The 19,973-nt window shown below is 37.0% G+C and overlaps 1 protein-coding gene across 14 annotated transcripts in view; it reads left to right on the forward strand.

Annotated features, from left to right (window-relative positions):
• Positions 1 to 19,973, forward strand: part of LOC123322988 (transmembrane and coiled-coil domains protein 2) — a 37,539-nt gene that overhangs the window by 5,484 nt on the left and 12,082 nt on the right. For 11 of the 14 annotated variants that reach the window (XM_044911136.1, XM_044911134.1, XM_044911135.1 and 8 more), the window contains one exon: positions 18,695 to 19,022. In XM_044911136.1, the coding sequence (XP_044767071.1) occupies positions 18,695 to 19,022 (328 nt within the window). Of the gene's footprint in view, positions 1 to 13,332; positions 13,491 to 18,694; positions 19,023 to 19,973 lie in introns of those variants that run through there. The other 3 variants (XM_044911141.1, XM_044911142.1, XM_044911130.1) reach the window with 3 other exon arrangements.

Consider the following 19,973-nt stretch of genomic DNA (forward strand, 5'->3'; position numbering starts at 1 on the left):
TAAAAAATAGAATAATACTTCAAAATCTCACCAATAAAATTCGTCTGAATTATTCACGAATTTTTTCACAATGGGCATCACAATCTTCTTGTTCGAACATTCCAACAATCGTCGTAAAAATGGGAAGAAATGGGGAAACATCATAGCACTTTTTCAAGATAACTAACATAAGCACTCTCAAGAAACTGCCTCGATTTTCTACATTTTTTTTTCACCCTAAATTGCACGATACAACAATTATGATTCTCTCAAAAGTGACCTGATGCATCTAATCCGATGAACTTGGTACTGAACCATCAATTGCCCAGCCATATGTTTTTTCAACTTAACTAACATAAACACTTTCAAGAAACTGCCTCGAATTTCTAAATTTTTATTTCATCCTGAATTGCACGATAGAGCAATTATTATTTTCTCAAGTGACACATTTCCGAGCTCTTTTCGGAGAAACAAAGAATGGTGAAAACCGCATCCTCCTACGATACTTCGTTTTTGAGTTTTACAATTTCGTAAAGTTCTCATAACTTGTCTTTGAAGTTACAAATCTGAAACTTGAACCACCTACAGTCACTTTTTTACGTAGAATCCACTGATGAGCTCAAAACACTTTTTCATTTTCATTAGGTGAATTTTCATGAATTTAAATGCAAACTTTTATTGAATTTGTTATTTTTGAATTGGAAAAAAATCTTTCGTCAGTAGATTCTACGTATGAAAGTGCCTAAGAAGGTTCAAGTTTCAGATCTGTAACTTCAAAGACAAAAAAGTTATGAGAACTTTCGAAATCGTCAAAATCTCAATTTTTGTTTATAACTCGAAATCGAAATATGATAGTCATATTCTGTTTTCAGATTTGGATTAGTCACGAAATAAGAGCTCGAGAATGTGTCATCCGTTTTCTTCTAGCTGCTATAATTCTCGAAATCCCCTCTGTAGACAACGAATTTTGCCCACCCTGTACAGTAAAAAGAAAAATGCTTTCTAGGTGAAAGTCCAACTACTAACCCTGTCCTGGTTCTCAATTTATTCCTGGGTATGGGGCATATAGGGATCCCATCATCACTCCACCCTTTATACGTTAAAATCATTGGTCCAATTAATGAAAAATATGCATGTGATCATTACTCATCCATCTTTTTCAACATAACTTACATAAGCACTTTCAAGAAACTGCCTCGATTTTCTACATTTTTTTCACTCTAAATTGCACGATAAAACAATTATGATTCTCTCAAAAGTGACCTGATGCATCTAATCCGATGAACTTGGTACTGAAGCATTCATTGTCCAGCCATATGTTTATGAGTTTATGTTTTGTTTCGTTTTTGCTATGCCGCTGTCACCTTCCACAGTTATGTACTTGAAATTCAATGAAATTTTGTCGAACTTCTAGGGGTTTCAGCCATCTTAGATATTTTATATAGACAATTTTTGGTTAAACTACTTATTTTGATGAATTCTACCTTCTGTCAAAAAAAGGCTTACCTTCGAAAACACCTTGTATATTATACAGGGTGCTTCACTGCGATGGCCTATTAGACTCTTATGGAGAACTATGAAGAAAATTCGCATGTTTGGGTTTTCGACAATGAAATTTCCCCCTGAAATATTTTCAGACCTCTGTAACTTCCGTTTATACCGGAAACAGACTACAAATGGTACATCCAGTGTATCTTTGCATCGTTAGATAGCTGATTTGACGGCAATTCCAACATACCGTGAGCAAACACTCAATGGTTTATGAGTTATTGGGATTCTTATGAAAAAAAAAAAGGTGTAACCGGGAAGCCACACTTTTCTGCAAGGGAAATTTTTGCACCATTTTTTATGATTTTGTAGTATTGTACAGGGTGAGTTTTTGACTCGTACAAGTATTTTAACAGTAAATTCTTGAGGTTAAAAGGAACACTTTTTTTCTATACCATTTTTTCCGGTTCGGCCCTAATAAACATATATAGCCATTTCAAGTTTTCATAATGAGCTGTGCCAACTCTGGAATAACAAAATTTGTTTCAGAATAACTAGCTCACTCTGTGACACTACACATCCGTGTATCTTTATAAACAGAGTTATATTCAGAAAAAGTACCCAATTTTTCAAATTTCACACATACTTCTCAATTTTTGAACTGTAAATCATTTGAAAACGACTCATTATACGAAAAAATATAAAGAATACTTTTATTTTACAAAATGTTCAAATATTCATCACATAGCGTCTAACTTAGCTTCAAGAGTTGGGTTCTTTGAATTTTTGGTATATGTATGGCACGTAATGGTGAAAACTGGTAGACCTGGGTGATATCTGGTGTTTGAAAAAGATTCATCAAATAAATTAAAACCTATATTCCGAAATTCATTTCTTTCGATGGAACCGTTTGTGAGATAACATTTTTTATGGTTTTTCAACAGCCTATATCTTTTAAACCGAGCTGATTCGGAAAAAATGGTAAAGGAAAAAAGTGTTTCTTTTGACCTCAAGAATATTTGTACAAGTCAAAGACTCATCCTGTATAGTGCAGGGTAGGCAAATTTCGTTGTATACTGAGGGGATCTGGAGAAATATTGCTGCTAGAAGAAAACGAATGATACATTCTCTAGTTCTTTTTTCATGACTAATCCAAATCTGAAAACAGAATCGGCCTATCATTTTTAGATTTCGAGTTATAAACAAAAATTGAGATTTTCACGATTCCGAAAAATTCTCATAACTTTTTTGTCTTTGAAGTTACAGATCTGAAACTTGAACCCTCTTAGGCACTTTCATACGTAGAATCTACTGACAAAAATTTTTTTCCAATTTAAAAATAACAAATTCAATGAAAGTTTGCATTTAAAAAAATGAGAGTTCACCTAATGATTCCAAATGAAAAAATATTTTGAGCTCATCGGTGGATTCTACGTAAAAAAGTGCCTGTAGAAGGTTCAAGTTTCGGATTTGTATCTTCAAAGACAAAAAAGTTATGGGAACTTTACGAAATTATCAGACTCAAAAACGAAGTATCGTAGAAGGCTACGGTTTTCACCATTCTTTGTTTGTCCTAAAATGGGCTCGGAAATGTGTCATCCGTTTTCTTCCAGCTGCTATACTTCTTGAGATCATCTCAGTAGACAACGAATTTTATCTTTCAAAGAAATATACGAAACTCTTCTTGATTGTTTATATCGAAGAAGTTAAACTTTACGTTCAATCACAGAATATCGACCATCAAAATCCCACAGCTCTCTTGACAACGTATACTTTTTTTTTAACGCTCCATATTTCGCGTTCGTGCTGCTCCTGGTAGAATACGTGTCTGAAAAAAATATATTCTGTCGCTCGATATTTATGATTTCGAAAACGAGGCCTCGAAAGGCACTCCTAGGCAGGGAAAACGTTGAACCTTTCTTCGACGTCAGAAAGGGTTGGTTCGTTTTGCATTTTTTGCAAACAATAACCAACGGTCGTGTACGTAATGAATCACTTTGGCTATATTCATTGAAAGGATGGTGAGTGACCTCTGCCGATCGCTGTAAACATTGATAAGTTAATTAAAATCGAGTGACCCGGCGTAATTTACGCCTAGGGGAAAAATGGGAGATTTCGTAATTCGGAGCTGACGCGAAATGAGAAAATAATGAAATTGTTCTTCCGCACGTGGACCTTGTACGTTTCTGATATGGGGGGTAATTTTGTTGGGGTCCTTCCCAGCGTATCGTCGAGCGTTTAATTGTTTAATTGCGAATTGTTCTTCATTCGTGAATGGAAAAATTATACAGTTTGTTCATACTAGATACGCGTCTGGAATGCTTAGCCGAAAACGTTGATATTTCCCGAAGAAACATGTGGCTAAATAGGTTTTCGTTGATATAATCTCAAACGAATATTCTCGAGATAAATTCCACATTGCCTCTTTCAGTATTTTCGATTTCCTTTCATTATCAATGGATATTTTAAGGCGAAATTAAAGGGGCAGATACATTCTTCAAAATTAGTTATCGTAACACAACATCACTCATCAGTATTCAAAATCGACGGGTTGTGCTCTGCCCCGTCAGGGGGTGAAGTTATGGGGTTGAAAAAAGCTGAAAAGTTGTTCCCCTTGAATCAGAAAAGTGTTGAGTTTTCGTTGGACCACACTGTATACGATTGACAATGTTCATGGGATTCGAAAAATATCTTAATCTAAATTTATAGTAGTACAAAAATATTTTCCCTCTAGCTCAGAAATACGAGGATATATTGAAAAATTCTTAGACTACTATAGAACCACAAAAAATTTCAATGTCAAAATATTTTATCACTCAACATATTCTCCTCTCAATTGGATACATTCATTACAGCGAACCTGCAACGTCTCTTGACCTTTCAAAAAAATGTTTCTTCTTGCTCTGCAAACCAGACCTCCACAGCTTTTATTACCTCCTCGTTGGAAGAAAATTTACGACCTTTTAAACTCTTTTTTCAGTTGAGAAAAGAGATGATAGTCGGATGGTGCCAAATCTGGTGAAAAGGGGGGTTTTCTAGTAATTCAAACCCTAAATCACGAATTTTTTGCATGGCAACATGAGATTTGTGTGCAGGGGCGTTGTCCTGCAAAAACAAAACACCTTTGAATAGCTTTCCGCGTCTTTTCTCTTTAATTTTTTTCCGTAGAGTGGTCAGTAATGTCGAATAGTAATCTCCGGTTATTGTTCTACCCTTATCCAAAAAATCGATCATGATTACGCCGTGTCAATCCCAAAAACCTAAAGCAAGAACTTTTCCAGCAGATTTTTGGACACGAAACTTCTTAGGTCTTGGAGAACCAGAGTGTCGCCATTCCATCGATTGTTGATTTGTTTCTCTTTCGTAGAAATGTACTTAAGTCTCATCCATAGTAACAATTCGGTTTGAGAAGTCTACATCGTTTTCAAACCGAGCACAGATCGAACGCGATGCTTCTACCCTTGCACGCTTTTGGTCAACATTCAAACATTTGGGGATCCATTTTGCAGCAATTTTTCTCATGTCCAAATTGACGTGAACTATATGATGAACGCGTTCGTATGAAATATTCAGTTCTTCAGATATCCGCCCAATTCTTTTAACCTCTTAAACCTTTTAAATACAGGTACTTGTTGGCTCGATACTCCAATTTTTCGATTTTCACGATTTCGGTGGACATCTTCTTTCTTTTAATTTATTGCGTAAGTCTGGTTTACTTTTATGACCTCAAACTTTAAACTGACACTTCTAATGAGTTATTGTTCGTTGCTATGGTAACGCAATATTTTTTCATGCATGGAACTGGTCTAGGATAACTAGACATCAATACATCCTCGTACATTCTGTCTACATAACATGGTAGGGTGGTCCAGATTGTAACCAGGAAATTTTAACCACGTATTCTATATCAAAAATAAGCCCTGGTTTGTCATATAAACATATGTCGAGAAATGTTTAATCTCCGAGATAAGGGGTGTTAAAATTATAGAAAAAAAATGTTTTTTATTAATAACTTTCACACTGCTTGTAATATTTTTATGAAATTTGAGACATAGGTTTTGAGCGTCAAAGAGCACTTTTTTGCATAATATCATTTCTTTTCTATTCTACCAGAGGCGTCCGTACTGCAGCGAGACTGAATATTTTCAGATAAAAAAATGATACGCCATTGGTTCTTCCGACAATAAAAATTACTATTCAAATCCTTATTTAATTTGGAGCAAATCCGGTCTCTTGACTTTTTGCTGTACAAGGCTCCGTTTCCGGTTAAAAAAAATAAAACACATTCTCATGCATGAAGAAATCGACAAAATTTAATATGGTAGGTACATAATAATAATAAGACAATTTTTGCTATATCAAATTTTGGCGATTTCTTCATGCATGTGAATGTGTTTTATTTTTTTAACTGGAAACGGTGCCTCGTGCAGCAAATTAAATAAGGATTTAAATAGTATTTTTTATTGTGGGAAACACCAGTGGCTTATCATGTTTTTATCTGAAAATATTCAGTCTCGCTGCAGTACGGACTCCACTGATAGAATAGAAAAGAAATGATATTATGCAAAAAGTGCTCCTTGACGTTCAAAACCTATGTCTCAAATTTCATAAAAATATTTCAAGCAGTGTGAAAGCTATTAATAAAAAAATTTTTGATGCAGAATACGTGGTTAAAATTTCTTGGTTACGATCTAGACCACCCTGTATCGTCTTTTTTCAAATTGTATCTGTTACAACTTTTTCGCGTCAAATCGTCCAAAGGTTCCATATCGATCCGAATAACGAAATGATGATTCTGCAGAGCGATTGCACCGAATAAAAATTGCGCTACATCTCCATCCAGTCCTTGATCTTTCGATCCTTTCAATCACGAAATCACGCAAAAACCAATCGTGTTTCTGAGGTGTTATCAAATGATGAAATATGGAATAGAGAATAGACTAATAGACGAAAAATCTCATTATTTTTTCCTTCGTGACAACCTTGCAGTTGTCTCGAATGAAAGTCCTAAATCCGTCAATTGGTGTATTATTATTATTATTATTATTCAACGAGCGTAGTGATTAATGAATGTTTGACATAGAATCAGTGAACAATGGTTCATTAATCACTAGTGATTTATGTACCCGATATTGATATACGTCAAAAAGATTGTTGTCCCCCAGAGATGTTTATTGTAGTATTTATTGACAACCACGATTTTGAACAATGTTTCAAAGGAATAAATCCATTTATCTTATATTCATAGCCTGAGGAAGAGACTAAAAGTCTCGAAACGTAGCTATCTGAATAAATTGTATATAAACTGAGGTTCCTGGTGACTGATATACCCTTTCACAATGTATTATTATTATTATTCAACGAACGTAGTGATTAATGAAAGTTTGACAGAAAATCAGTGAATTATGGTTCATTAATCACTAGTGATTTATGGATGTCATGATCACTTTATGCAGCGATTGTGGAAAAAATTATTTTTTCCTCTACTCTCGTACATTCGTCCATGTATCGATTGAATATAGTGAGTACACATTTTCCCTTCTTCTACTTCGCCACGTACACCGATATCGAATTTCCCCTGTCGCGTCTACAATATACAGAAGATCAAAAAATTCGAAAAGGAACAGAATCGTTTCAGATTCTCCTTCTCCAAGGATTACTGCGGCGTAGGTACACATCAGAGGCATGAATAATTGAAAAATTTCTGTTCGACGAACGGTTCATCAACGGAACACGGTTCCCGATAATCGGTGTGATTCAGGTGGACATTAATAATGGAGATTCGACATCGAATTTTCCGCGAGCGAAGCGGGCCAAAAATAAACCCGGCAATTCGATGATGCACGTAGTTTTGGTGGCAGGTGGATGTACGAGGTATATTTTCGACTTGAGTTTTTCCTTGTTGCTCGTTATGCGTGGGAACAACTGTATTTTGTAATTATTTTGATTGTAAGTGTTGTAACAGATTTATGGGTTTTGTGCCCACCTTGACCTCAAACGATGATTGAAAAATGGAAAGAAAAACCTTCGAAAGACAGGCTTTTTTTTCGACAGAAGGTATACTTCATTCACTTTTATTTTAGCAGTCGGTTGGCCATGGAAATTTGACACATTTCACTCTGTATAGTACGAAAATGTGGGGTTATGAAGCTTGTCAAAACATTTTTGGGTTTTAAATCAACGCCTTGTTGCCCGTTCTACGTAAAAGTTTCTGTTATTACGTATTTTATCACTATCACAATGTCGAATCTCTTCGGATAATATGTGACGAACATAATTGAAGTTTATACAAACTGATTGAAGGCATACCAAATCCAGTTATTCGCATGGGTAATACAAGAGATCAGTATAATATCATAATATGCACTAGCTTGAGGAGAGTTAATGTTCATTATCTTCTTTGGCAAACATCATTTGTAGATTTCAAAAATATTAACCCGAAGATGAAATGCATATATTGCAGTGGTTGGGAATGGGTATCTCACGAAGGAATTAACAGATAATTACAAGGATGTTAAATTCTTCAACAAAAATCATCTTGCATCAATATAAGTAAAAGGAATTGAAGGAAGTTTCAAGTTAAGATGCCACTTCACCGTTGAACAAAAATTTCACATGAATAAACAAGTAACAGGGCAACTTGCGCGTATTTGTGGCTATTCATCTTAATACATTGATGTAATAATAATAATTAGGTATTTATTAGTACCTTAAGACATTTACATTGTATAGGACAAGTCAAATGAAAAATAGAAAAATCCATTTTAGGGAACTTATTCTCCGATGACATTTATCGAAAATCCTGTAGTAAACTTTTCGCATTAATTCACTCAAACATAAAATTCTCAAATGCTACCACTTTTTTGGGTCTCCCAATAGAAGGAAATTCTTTGTCATCCTCTTCATTCACAATCTTTCTGATTGTGGAAATATTCAGCTGAAATATAAGTCGTTTAGATTCAGATGAAACATTATATAAATTCTCTTACATTGAATATGTTCGCTACCGTCTGACGTATTGTGGATTTTAGAATATCAGGGTATAACTATTTGAATTAGCGGACCTGAATTCTAAATAGCACTTCCTGAAACCCTGTCTCTTTTTTCAATCACTTTCAGCATTTCCCTAATAAAAATTGATATTAGTTGTGGCAACGGCGTTATGACATTAACGACATTTCATGAGTGCCAACTTAACTTCGTTCTAGTTACAAAAACTTGAGAAAATTATTTCATGGCCAACCGACTGCTAAAATAAATTTGAATGAAGTATAGAACTCATCAAAATAAGTCTTTCCACCTAAAATTGTCTATATAAAATATCCAAGATGGCTGAGATACAACCCCTAAAAGTTGGACAAAATTTCATTGAATTCCAAGTACGGGACTGTGGAGGGTGACTCCGGTATCGCAAAAACGAAACAATACATAACATATGGCTGGACAATGAATGGTTCAGTACCAAGTTCATCGGATTGGATGCATCAGGTCACTTTTGAGAGAATCATAATCGTTGTATCGTGCAATTTAGAGTGAAAAAATGTAGAAAATCGAGGCAGTTTCTTGAAAGTGCTTATGTTAGTTATGTTGAAAAAGTGCTATAATGTTTCCCCATTTCATCCGATTTTTACGACGATTGTTGGAATGTTCAAACAAGAAGATTGTGATGCCCATTGTGAGAAAATTCGTCAATGATTTAGACGAATTTCATTGGTGAGATTTTGAAGTATTGTTCTACACTGCGCAAAAAAATTAACGCACATTATGGAAATCTCAAATTTATTCTACAACTCAATGATAATTATTTTTATCAGAATTATGCATGCATATGTTATCCACTTTTAACGGTTTTCTTCAATACAGATGTTTTTTCCCAGCAGGAATAAAAAAAGATGATATTATCTGATTTTGAATGTAATGGCTCCATTCTAAAATCAGTTGTTCTCGATCAATTCTAGTGATCAATAGTTTTTCTTTCGTTTGATTTTCTACACTCGATCGCTATGCAACGCGAAACACGCAATTTGACCCAAGAGGAATGTGCCCAAGCGGTAGTTTTGCGAGAAGAAGGGTGGACATACACAAGAATTGCAGAAAGGTTTGGAGTTTCCCATACAAGTGTGTCCAGAATGTTGCAGCGATTCTGGGAGACAGGTATGAATGTCCGAAGACCAGGACAGGGTAGACCACGGGTAACAACTGCCATTCAAGAACGTTACTTGAGAGTTTCTTCGTTGAGACAACGGTTTGCAACCGCTCGCCTCCTTCAAATTCAGCTTGAGCAAACTCATGAGGTGCAAATTAGCACCCAGACAATAAGAAATCGCCTCAGAAAATATGATTTAGGGCCTCCTGTCGCGGCAAGAGGCCCAGCTCTTATCCTAGCCCATCGAAGGGCGCGTTTGGATTTTGCGAGAGCATATCCATTGGGAAGAGGCCGATTGGGAAAAAGTTCTCTTCACAGATGAGTTTAGATTCTGCCTCTACCATTGTGATCGACGTTTGCTTGTATACAGACGTCCACATGAAAGATATGCTCAGTGCAATTTCCTGAATACTACTGGTTTCGGGGGAGGATCGATTATGGTATGGGGTGGAATATGTTTGACTGCTCGCACAGACCTAGTGGTCGTTGATAATGGAGCTATGAATGTTGATAAGTATATAAGGAAAATTCTTGAAGAGAATGTAGGATTAGATCGGAACATTTTGAGTATGAACCGTCTTTGCCGAGCTGTAATGAACGCAAGGGGTGGAAATACCAAGTATTAAATCACTTATCAGCATTTCAGTATTTTGAACATTGTTCATTTCTCTTCTTTCACATAAGATTCGGTGAAATCCTGAATTTTTCTTCCATTTAATGTGTCTTGTTTCGTTCAAAACCTTCCCGAGAGAACATAAAAAATAAGTTATAAAGTCATTGTAGAGTTAACTTTCATTAAAATTGGGGTTTTCAGAATGTGCGTTAATTTTTTTGCGCAGTGTATTTGTTACACTCGTGTCCCAAGTCTCTTCATAAAATTGTGTAAGTTTCCATTTTCATTACCACGTAAATATCGAACGAGCCAATATCCTAAACGAAACCACATGGTCGAATCAGGAGTTTTTTCCCACTGCTTTTCGATAATTCAGCTAACAAACGATCTAGGATCGTGTTAGGATCTATTTCAGTAACCATTTTCAATTTTTTTTCACCTATGTCATTTTGAAAGTTTTGTTGTATGGGTGAGTTTTGGTGAAACGCTTCATTTTGACCAGTTCTACCTTCTGTTGAAAAAAAGCCACACCTTCAGATACACCCTGTATTTTCGACTTGATTTTTTCCTGGTTGCCCATTATGTGTGGGAACATCTGCATTTTGCAATAATTTTTATTGTAGATGTTGTAACAAATTTATGTTGTTTTTAGCCCACCTTGACCTTGACGATAATTGAAAAATGAAAAGAAAAACGTCATTAAAACTTGAGTATTGCATAAATATAAAGTACCTGCCAGTTGACGCTGAAACTCTGAACTCAAAACGTTATTAACAGCCAAGTTCGAGTATGTGGTCAGCGCGTGGATGGGTGACCGCTCCGACAATGAATTTTAATAAGCGTGCAAAAGCTAATGACGCCAATGCTTTTCTAATTTTTTCAGCTCACATATGTTGCGAAGCTGTATCAAAATAGATACATATATTATTATTACACTAATAAGAGTCCAATATTCAAATTTGAGCCATACAGTGGCTAGTTTTCGAAGTGTTTCGGGTATTAGAATGGACCTTCGTTCCTATTCCAGCATATTTAATGTGGAATTATGTAATTATTTTCCACATTCAAAATATAATTCAGGGATTTTAATTGAAAATTCGTTTTTTGGTAATACTATTCGACTGGCATTCCTATAAAGTATAAACCAAAGATCATTCCTATGAACCAAATAATTGACGGCCATATGGCATGTTATACAGGGTGTTTCACGAGTGGTTGGCCATAGGCTAGTGGTGAATGCAGCTCATCTAGGCCTTTAAGGAAAGTTGCTTCTTTTGTACTCTAGGCCATTAGTTTCGCAGATACAGGGTGATTTATGGATTTTGACCCAAATTTTCGATTCTGTTATAGTTGGGGAGCCCAAGAGGGAAATTCAGGATTTACTTTACTGTCTAGGTCAGCCTGTCAGAATAGTAGAAAAAAATGATCATTCCTCATGTTGAAAAGTACATATATATCCTCTTAATCTGACAATTTAAGCGTGACTTAAAAAAAAAGTCACGTGTACATTCTCGGGCGTGGTGGCTTTTTTACTTATATTGAAGCTAACTATTCAAAAATAACGGAAAAAGGATAATCTGACAGTTTCAGCAAGCCGAAACAATAAAAATTGGCCATAAAGGTCACAAATATCAGTTTTTTTGAATTATCTCCTCTCCTGGGCTTCAAATTGTTTTCGCATTCATTATAAAAGTTGTAGAGCATAACATTTTCTACAAATTTTGTCCGAAGCAATTTTTTCTATGTTTGAACGTTTCTGAGATATATGGCGATGAATGTACCTTAGACTGGGTTTGTACAGTGACCTTGGCCTTTTGCATGTGGGGCTATGCTCCTCGCACTTATAGCCCTCTAACTCGAAAACGGTTGGGGGTATGAAAAATTGTTTCAGACAAAAGTTGTATAGAATTTTATTATCTACAACTTTCATAATGAAAACAGAAACGATCAGAGGTACAGGAAGGGAAAACTCTTTAAAAAATTCCTTGTTATCATCTTCAAACTGTCAGATTAAGAAAACCCCCCTGATTATTATCAGATTAGCAGATTAGTGGGTCAACACGTCTGCAACACCGAGACTAACCATCTGTATGAAAATCTGACACGCTTGAGTATGTACAAGTAATGATTTTTTTTTTGCATTGTCGAACAACCGCTGTGACCTTGCGTTACGTCCGAATTGTCAGTCTCTTGAGGAGTAGCTTCCTTTAGGTCCAATTAACATATCCTCTGAAAATATGACACGCTCGAAAAAAAAACATTTCGGAGTTCTCTATATTAAGTAGTTTCTGGAAATGTCCTCTCTGCTCAAAACATCTTCTTCTGGCAGATTCAAAAACGTTATTTAAAATGAAAGGATTATAGTTAATTCGATTTTTTTTTAATAATTCTGGTCTTGTGGTCCAAATCAGAAATTGGTATTTAAATAAGGCTATAGTATAGAATTCTTCAAATCAGGCCATTCGAAAAACCACATGGTGTAAGATCAATGGATCTTGGGGGAAATTCATGTAGAGTGCTGATACTGAAGTCCTTGAAACTTTTATCGATAGAATATTTTCAGGCGCCTGGTACAGAAGAAGCTGACAATTACGTTTAGAAACTTTTTGAACGCACATTATAATCTCCTGAAATGACGAACTTCGTTCTTCTTATTCACACCGCTATTCACTGTTTGTAGAAAATTCATCTCGACTACTTGGAAACGCTTTTTAATAGAACGGTGTTAATTTTATCCGCACATTCATCGGGTAGGTGCACATGTACTAGCCTCCCAACCTAAGTAGCTAGCTAGCCTTCCAATGAATAACGCGAATACGTCGAACGTTTAAGGTCAAGAAGAATAAAGACTCGTTTTCTAAGATAACACACATACACCTTCCTCCTCGCTGCCTACAACAAAGGGTAGTTACTTCAATTACCTCATCAGTTTTCCGCCGGTCATCATAACAGTCGTTATCGCTCTCCGTTCGAATTTTAAACAATTCTTCGCTCTGAACCCTGGCCCTATTTGGTCATGTATCTCTAATCGTTCCCATTCATGCGATGATCTCTTCCCATAATATCACAGCTCCTTTTATCATGACAACAGTTCAATCTCTTTGACCCAGATGAAAGTGATTCTTTTGTGGAATTTCTTAGCGTTTCGCGTGTTCAGTTGACGACGGTACGTCCGTGTACGGCACGCGTAAGTGCAACCAGTGCGCAGTGGTCATGTTGGTTCAGGTTTACGAAGGCGGTGACGTCATATTTCGTTTTGATGGGGTAATTTATAATTATGTTTTTTATCGGAGATTGATTGAATTTTCGGCGTTTATTTTTGGTCTTATCGAGTTTATTGTTGGGAAGCAGCGGAAGAATTTTGTTTACTATACTTTTTGAGCTGGTTATCTCGAATTGTTTATCTCGATTTCCGATTTTAGATGGACCTTTGGAATTGAAAAAGAGGTGCTGTTGACGTACGTGAATTTTTCATTGCTTTCTGTATTTCCAGGGATGAATTCAACGGAAAGTTTTTTACCTTTCTCCATGTTTCATTGTCGTTGAGGAAAATAAAGAATTCCCATCTTGGATTCGAAATTTCACTACTTGAAAACGAATTTAGCTAAAGCCATATTGTAAAAATAAGATGGCTTTAAAATTCTATACAGGTTGAGTCTTTGACTAGTACAAATATTTTAACAGAAGATTCTTGTAGTCAAAAGAAACACTCTTTTCCTATACCATTTTGTCCGATTCGCTCCTGATAAAAGATATAGCCAATTTAAGTTTTCATAATGAGCTATGCCACCCCTGAAAAACCTTTTAAACACAGTTTCATTCAGCCAATGTACCCAATTTTTCAAATTTCACAGATATTTTGGAATATCAAATTACTCGAAAACTTTTATTTTGAAAAAAGTTCAAATATTCATTAGATAGCGTCCAAAAGATGGGTTCTTTGAATTGTTGGTATTTTTATGATACGTAATGGTCATAATGAGAAACCTGGAAGACGTGGGTGATATCTTGTGATCGAAAATGATTCATCAAATAAATGAGAATCTATATTACGAGATTAATTTTATTTGATAAAAACGTTTGTGAGATAGAACTGAAAATAACATTTTTACGGTTTTTCAACAGCCTGTATCTTTAAAACCGAGTCGATTCGGTAAAAATGATATAGGAAAAAAGTGTTTCTTTTGACCTCAAGATTCTACTGCCAAAATATTTGTCAAAAACTCACCCTGTATACTCCGTTATTCGATCTTGGTAGAATAATGTTGAAATAAGACGGCACAGACCTACGATGGCTCACCCCTAGGTGCGTTCTGCACCCCCCGGGTATCCACACCAGCAAAGTATCGTACTAACAGTAGGGGTGAGTACTGGAAAGTAAGGGGAAAATCAAGGAAGGGTAGCCACGGGTATCCACACCAGCAGAGTATCTTACTAACAGTACGAAGGGATGGAATTCTAAATGTGGCATAGGACTGGTGAAAATGGAGGCTGAAGTTCCAAAAATATAAAAACGGAGTGTTGTCTTACCTCTGGATTCTTATCGCACCGGAACGGCAACGAAAAGTAAACTAAACAAAATATCTCGCTCAAAACAGAAAATTCCCCAATGTAAAACAAAAAAAACTATTAATAGATCCCGAATAGGTTAGGAAAAAAAATTCATTTTTTTCCTGAACTTCAAGACCTTTTTTGACATGTTTTGGATTGTGCAATTTGTGTCAAAGATGCACCCTTTTTTTCTATATTTGTTGTCATTTTGAAGGTAGCTTCTTAATGCCTCTGTCATGGAAGTCTTTGTCCTTATTGGCGAGGAACTCTTCTAATAGATTTTCAAGATCTGCTCTCGATGCCCATTTCTTTCCAAGGAAGTTTTGAAATGCGAGATAAGAATGGTGGTAATCGATTGGTGCCAGGTCCGGACTATGGGGTGGATGCATCGAAACCTTCCCATCCAAGGTCCTGGAGATTTTGGGAAGTCACTATAGACAAGTGTAGTCTGGTGTTGTCCTGATAGAAAACTACGCCTTTCTTGCTGGTCAATCGCGAGCTTAAAAAGGTCGAATCGTATACTGTAGAGATCTTAATTCAGTGTTTGGCCAATGGAAGCAAGAAATAGGTCGATTTCATTCCATTTGGCGAAGACTTCACGGATAGAAATTTGATCCATTATGATTTTTGTGTCAATTGGTGTGGCAATATTACAGCTTCGTGCAAAAGTGTTTTATGGTCGATTTTTAGTCCCTTGGCGATGCTAAGACTGTATTATTTCCGTGAATTTTTCGATGTTTTCAACGATAGGCCTACCTATGTGAGATACTTCACCTCTTCAACATCAAAAATATGTACCTGAATGTGAATCGACTAAACCAAAATTGCACGTAATTTCTAAAATAAAGATTTTTGTCCTATTCATTGTCGTAGAATAGCGGAAAAGTCGGAAATATTGAACCTCTGCTGGAAATTTGCAGCATTTCTTTCTTTTGTCGAATGAAATTTTACGATGCCCAAATAGAGAAGGCTGTGGTTGCATTTTGCAATAATGCAGAGGGGGCTTTGGGTATATCCCCGCAACGTAATCTTCAATTGGCCGTGAAAAAGTCCTCTCGACAGCGGACTTATTCGAGAACGTTCGGGCAAAAATGATCCCTTTCTATTGTTCGGGATTCAGTGTGGTTTTTCTCCGGCTAAAACGCAGAGAAGAGCTATTTTATCGATCCCAACCCAACAACTACGACTCGACTTTGCTAGAAATTAAAACGAGAGCCATCTCCGAACGATGAGTCAGACTGGGCATTTTGTTTATTGCTCCGCCATCGTTAACTCGCTATCTGCTCAGCGGCCCAACAATGATTCACTTTATTGAAGTACAAATCCGCGCGGCGCAAATTTACCGGCAATAAACGCGATTCGAAAGTACGATATTACGACGGAAACTGTAACTGATTAGGCCGATTTCGGTGTTATCGAATATGCCGATCGAGGCTACGCCCTTGGATTAGAATAATATGACGTTACTCGGGGTGTAACCGTAGGCGGATCGACCGCGAGAACGAAAAAGATACGTGTGCGAATTATGCTGCGGACGAGGTGTGAATTTCACATATTAAGAGGTTTTTTTCTCGTATCACTGTCCGTCAGTACCCCACGCACGAGTCGCCTATGTCTCAATTCACCACAGACTATAGTCTTCTGTGGTCGGTGAAACTATAGACGTTGACGGTTATCTTCGAAGTCTATGGCTACAACCATAGATAACATTAAGATAGGACCATAGACCTATGTTTATGGCATAGACTTCATATCTATGGATAGGACACTTCTATGACATTTATGATCACAATAATTCAAATTGAAATTGTCAGTATTGTCAAAAATTGTCAGTTTTCCATCATACCGCACTTTCATATCACCACTGATGGAAAAATAATATTCACTGAACGACAGAAAATTGAGAAGGATTCATAAAACTACTGGAAATCAGTGGAATCACAATAAGATGAACCTAACCAACATTTGTGTGCCCCTCAGGGGTCCTTTCAGTCAGCTGATCCCAAAAGCCCTATCTGGAAATCAGTAAACTCTCTGGCTCTTTGAATATTTTATATTCCATATGCTCTAGCTACTTTATAATTTTTTTCTGGAATACCAATACCCTATATGTATTTAGATAGTAGGTTATAGCTTATACAAATTATTTATAGGTGGAAAACCCACCTTGTATATAATCATAGTTTAACACGAACTCAAACTATAACTTGAAGTTATCAGTTAAATCGACCGCAATCGTAGAAAATGGTCGGGCTTCCTTTTGCATTCGATTTTCCAATCTTACGTTCTCTGCTCGTGATTAGGGTACGTATTTGAGAAGCTTCGAGTTGTACAGTGGAATTTAGTCAAGCTTGCATAAAACAAGGTGATCTTGTGTACACCTACATTTTGTGAACTGGAAAATTCAATTTTTCTACCCTTTGCGTTCGGTGAGTTCCGAAACATAAGTTAAATGGATCTTTAATGAATGTTGGTATTGAAGTGGTACTGATAAATTTGCACGGGATGAGGAAAAAGGGTTTCCACGAGTTTTCTTATCATTTCGTTGTTAGAGGTGGATGTTCGAAGTTCCAGTGTATTCTGTTGAGAAATAAGTCATTTTGTGTATTTTAATGTTATGGATATCCTTTGTAGTACGTTCACAATCACAGATCATTCTATTCTGATTTATTATTTCTGACATACAGTGTGCAAACAAATAGTTGCGAAAAAATTTAAGGCTTGCTTCCCTGTCCAAAATAGTGAGGGTCTTCCATATTTTTTTGCTAAGATATAGCCTTGCCTCCTGAAGATGACACATGAGAGGCAATTTTTTAATTTTTTCCTTAGAAACCAGGAAACTGAAAGGAAATTGAGCAGACATCCTATGGGAGGTGGAAAGCAATAAAAAAATGCTTTTCGAGTGCCATTTTCTGTTACTAAGCATGTGCTGGTCAAGAAAAAAATATGTGAAAGACCCACACTTTCTTTACCAACGAATCACCCCAAATTTCATCACTTTTGAATGGGGAATTCTACTCAATTTGGGTTATCACAGCATATGCAATTTTAAACGGAATAATTATGAGTTTCAGTCATGAATTTTTCAAATGCACCGCGGAAACTATTCAAAATCATCCTTCAAATATGAGGTTTTAAAATTTAAATCGCTTCTTTTCTTTTCTCTTTTATTTTCTATAATAGTTTACGATTTGGCAACAGCGCCTACTAGAAAATAAAAAGAACAATGGCTTGTTTATAAAATAACAGCTGTTGATTTACAGCCATCATAAGGCGCGTACTCATTGGCGAGCCTCAACAGCAACCGGTCATAAAAATCCCATAAAATTTTGCGACGTTCCTCGTTCGTCTCAGACTTCATAGACAGCCATCTTTGTCTATCTCATCAAGATAGGGTATTTGTTGTCTTTTATTATCAACGCATATTTCAGTCGATGTTGCCAACTCGTGCAATAGAAACGAAACGCTTTAAATTTCGAATACCCATTTTTATTTTTCATTTTAAGTACTTAAAATAATTTTTTTTGGCAAACGGTTGAAATTGTTATTTCAAAATGTGACGTTTCAAAGATATTTCATAAAAAATACATCATTTTCGTCAGAAGGAGTATTCCTTATTACACCCTATTTATTCCTTCGAAAATTTGCATTTGATTCGATATTTAGAATAAAAAGTCTCTGGCATCGAGCACAGAAAAAATTAAACTCCCCACTGAAATTTCAAAGGATTTTTCACACCCCAGTTCTTTTCCCTAAGTGGACCGCTATTTTTGCCACCATCTGCATCAAATTATCTTAAGTTATTTCTATCGAACATCCTGTATAAATTCATGTTCAATTCGTTGCCTTCTGATTTGTTGAAAAAATTATCTTTGAAAGTTCATCCCTTCACCCCCTAATAATCGACGATCCGTCAGTTTTATTTCCAGTCAGATGACGCTAGACTAGCCTCGCAATCGTACAAGATCGGAAGGCACAAATCGCCGACGACCAGCAAGAACGAGATGAACGACTCGTCGGCCCACCTGCACCACCTGGACGACTCCGGACCCATCGGCGGAGAGGACGCGACGGACCTCGGCGGATGCCCGTCGTACATCTCCAACGGCAGCTCGGAACAGATGAAGCAGGACGATGACGGCGATTACGCGATGGACGCCAGGACGTCGGCGTTGCTCGAACAGCTGGGCACCAAGATCGTTAAGACGCGGGACCTGATGAAGATGGAACAGAAACTTAGGGATGGTGAGTGTGGACGTGTTTCTTAAAGATCGGGCTTCGTATGGCGGACACGCTACTGTAAGTCAAGACGAACACGCTATCTCGATCCCTGATGGCTACGCCATTGTAAGCCATTGGGAACAAGCTAATCTAAGCCTTGGAAATTACGCTATCTCAAGCCTTGGCGGACACGCTATTATCAGCCACTGCGAACACGCGAAAGCTTTGGGGAACACGCTTCTCGATCCGTGACAAACACGCTATTGCAAGCTATGGCAAACACACTTTTTCAAGCCGCCACGGACACGCTATTAAAAGTCATTGCGAACAAGCATAAGCCTTGGTGAACACTCTTCAAGGACCATGATAAACACGCTATTTTAAGCCATGGCGAACACGCTATTAAAAGACATTGCGAGTACGCGTAAGCCTTTAGGAACACGCTTCACGATCCGTGACAAACACGCTATGGTCAGCCATGGCAAACACGCTTTTTCAAGACGTGGCGGACACGCTATTGAAATCCATTGCGAACAAGCGTAAGCCTTAGTGAACACTCTTCAAGGTCCGTGATAAACACGCTATTTTAAGCCATGGCGAACACGCTATCTCGAGCCGTGGTGTACACGCTATTAAAAGACATTGCGAGTACGCGTAAACCTTTAGGAACACGCTTCACGATCCGTGACAAACACGCTATGGTCAGCCATGGCAAACACGCTTTTTCAAGATGTGGCGGACACGCTATTGAAAGCCATTGCGAACAAGCGTAAGCCTTAGTGAACACTCTTCAAGGTCCGTGATAAACACGCTATTTTAAGCCATGGCGAACACGATATCTCGAGCCATGGTGTACACGCTATTAAAAGCCATCGCGAATACGCGTAAGCGTTTATGAACACGCTCCTCGATCCGTGACAAACAAGCTATTTTAAGCCATGGCAAACGCGTTTTTTCGAGCCGTGGCGGGCACGC

This window comes from Coccinella septempunctata, chromosome 1 (genome assembly GCF_907165205.1).
Source record: "Coccinella septempunctata chromosome 1, icCocSept1.1, whole genome shotgun sequence".
Lineage (NCBI taxonomy): Eukaryota > Metazoa > Arthropoda > Insecta > Coleoptera > Coccinellidae > Coccinella > Coccinella septempunctata.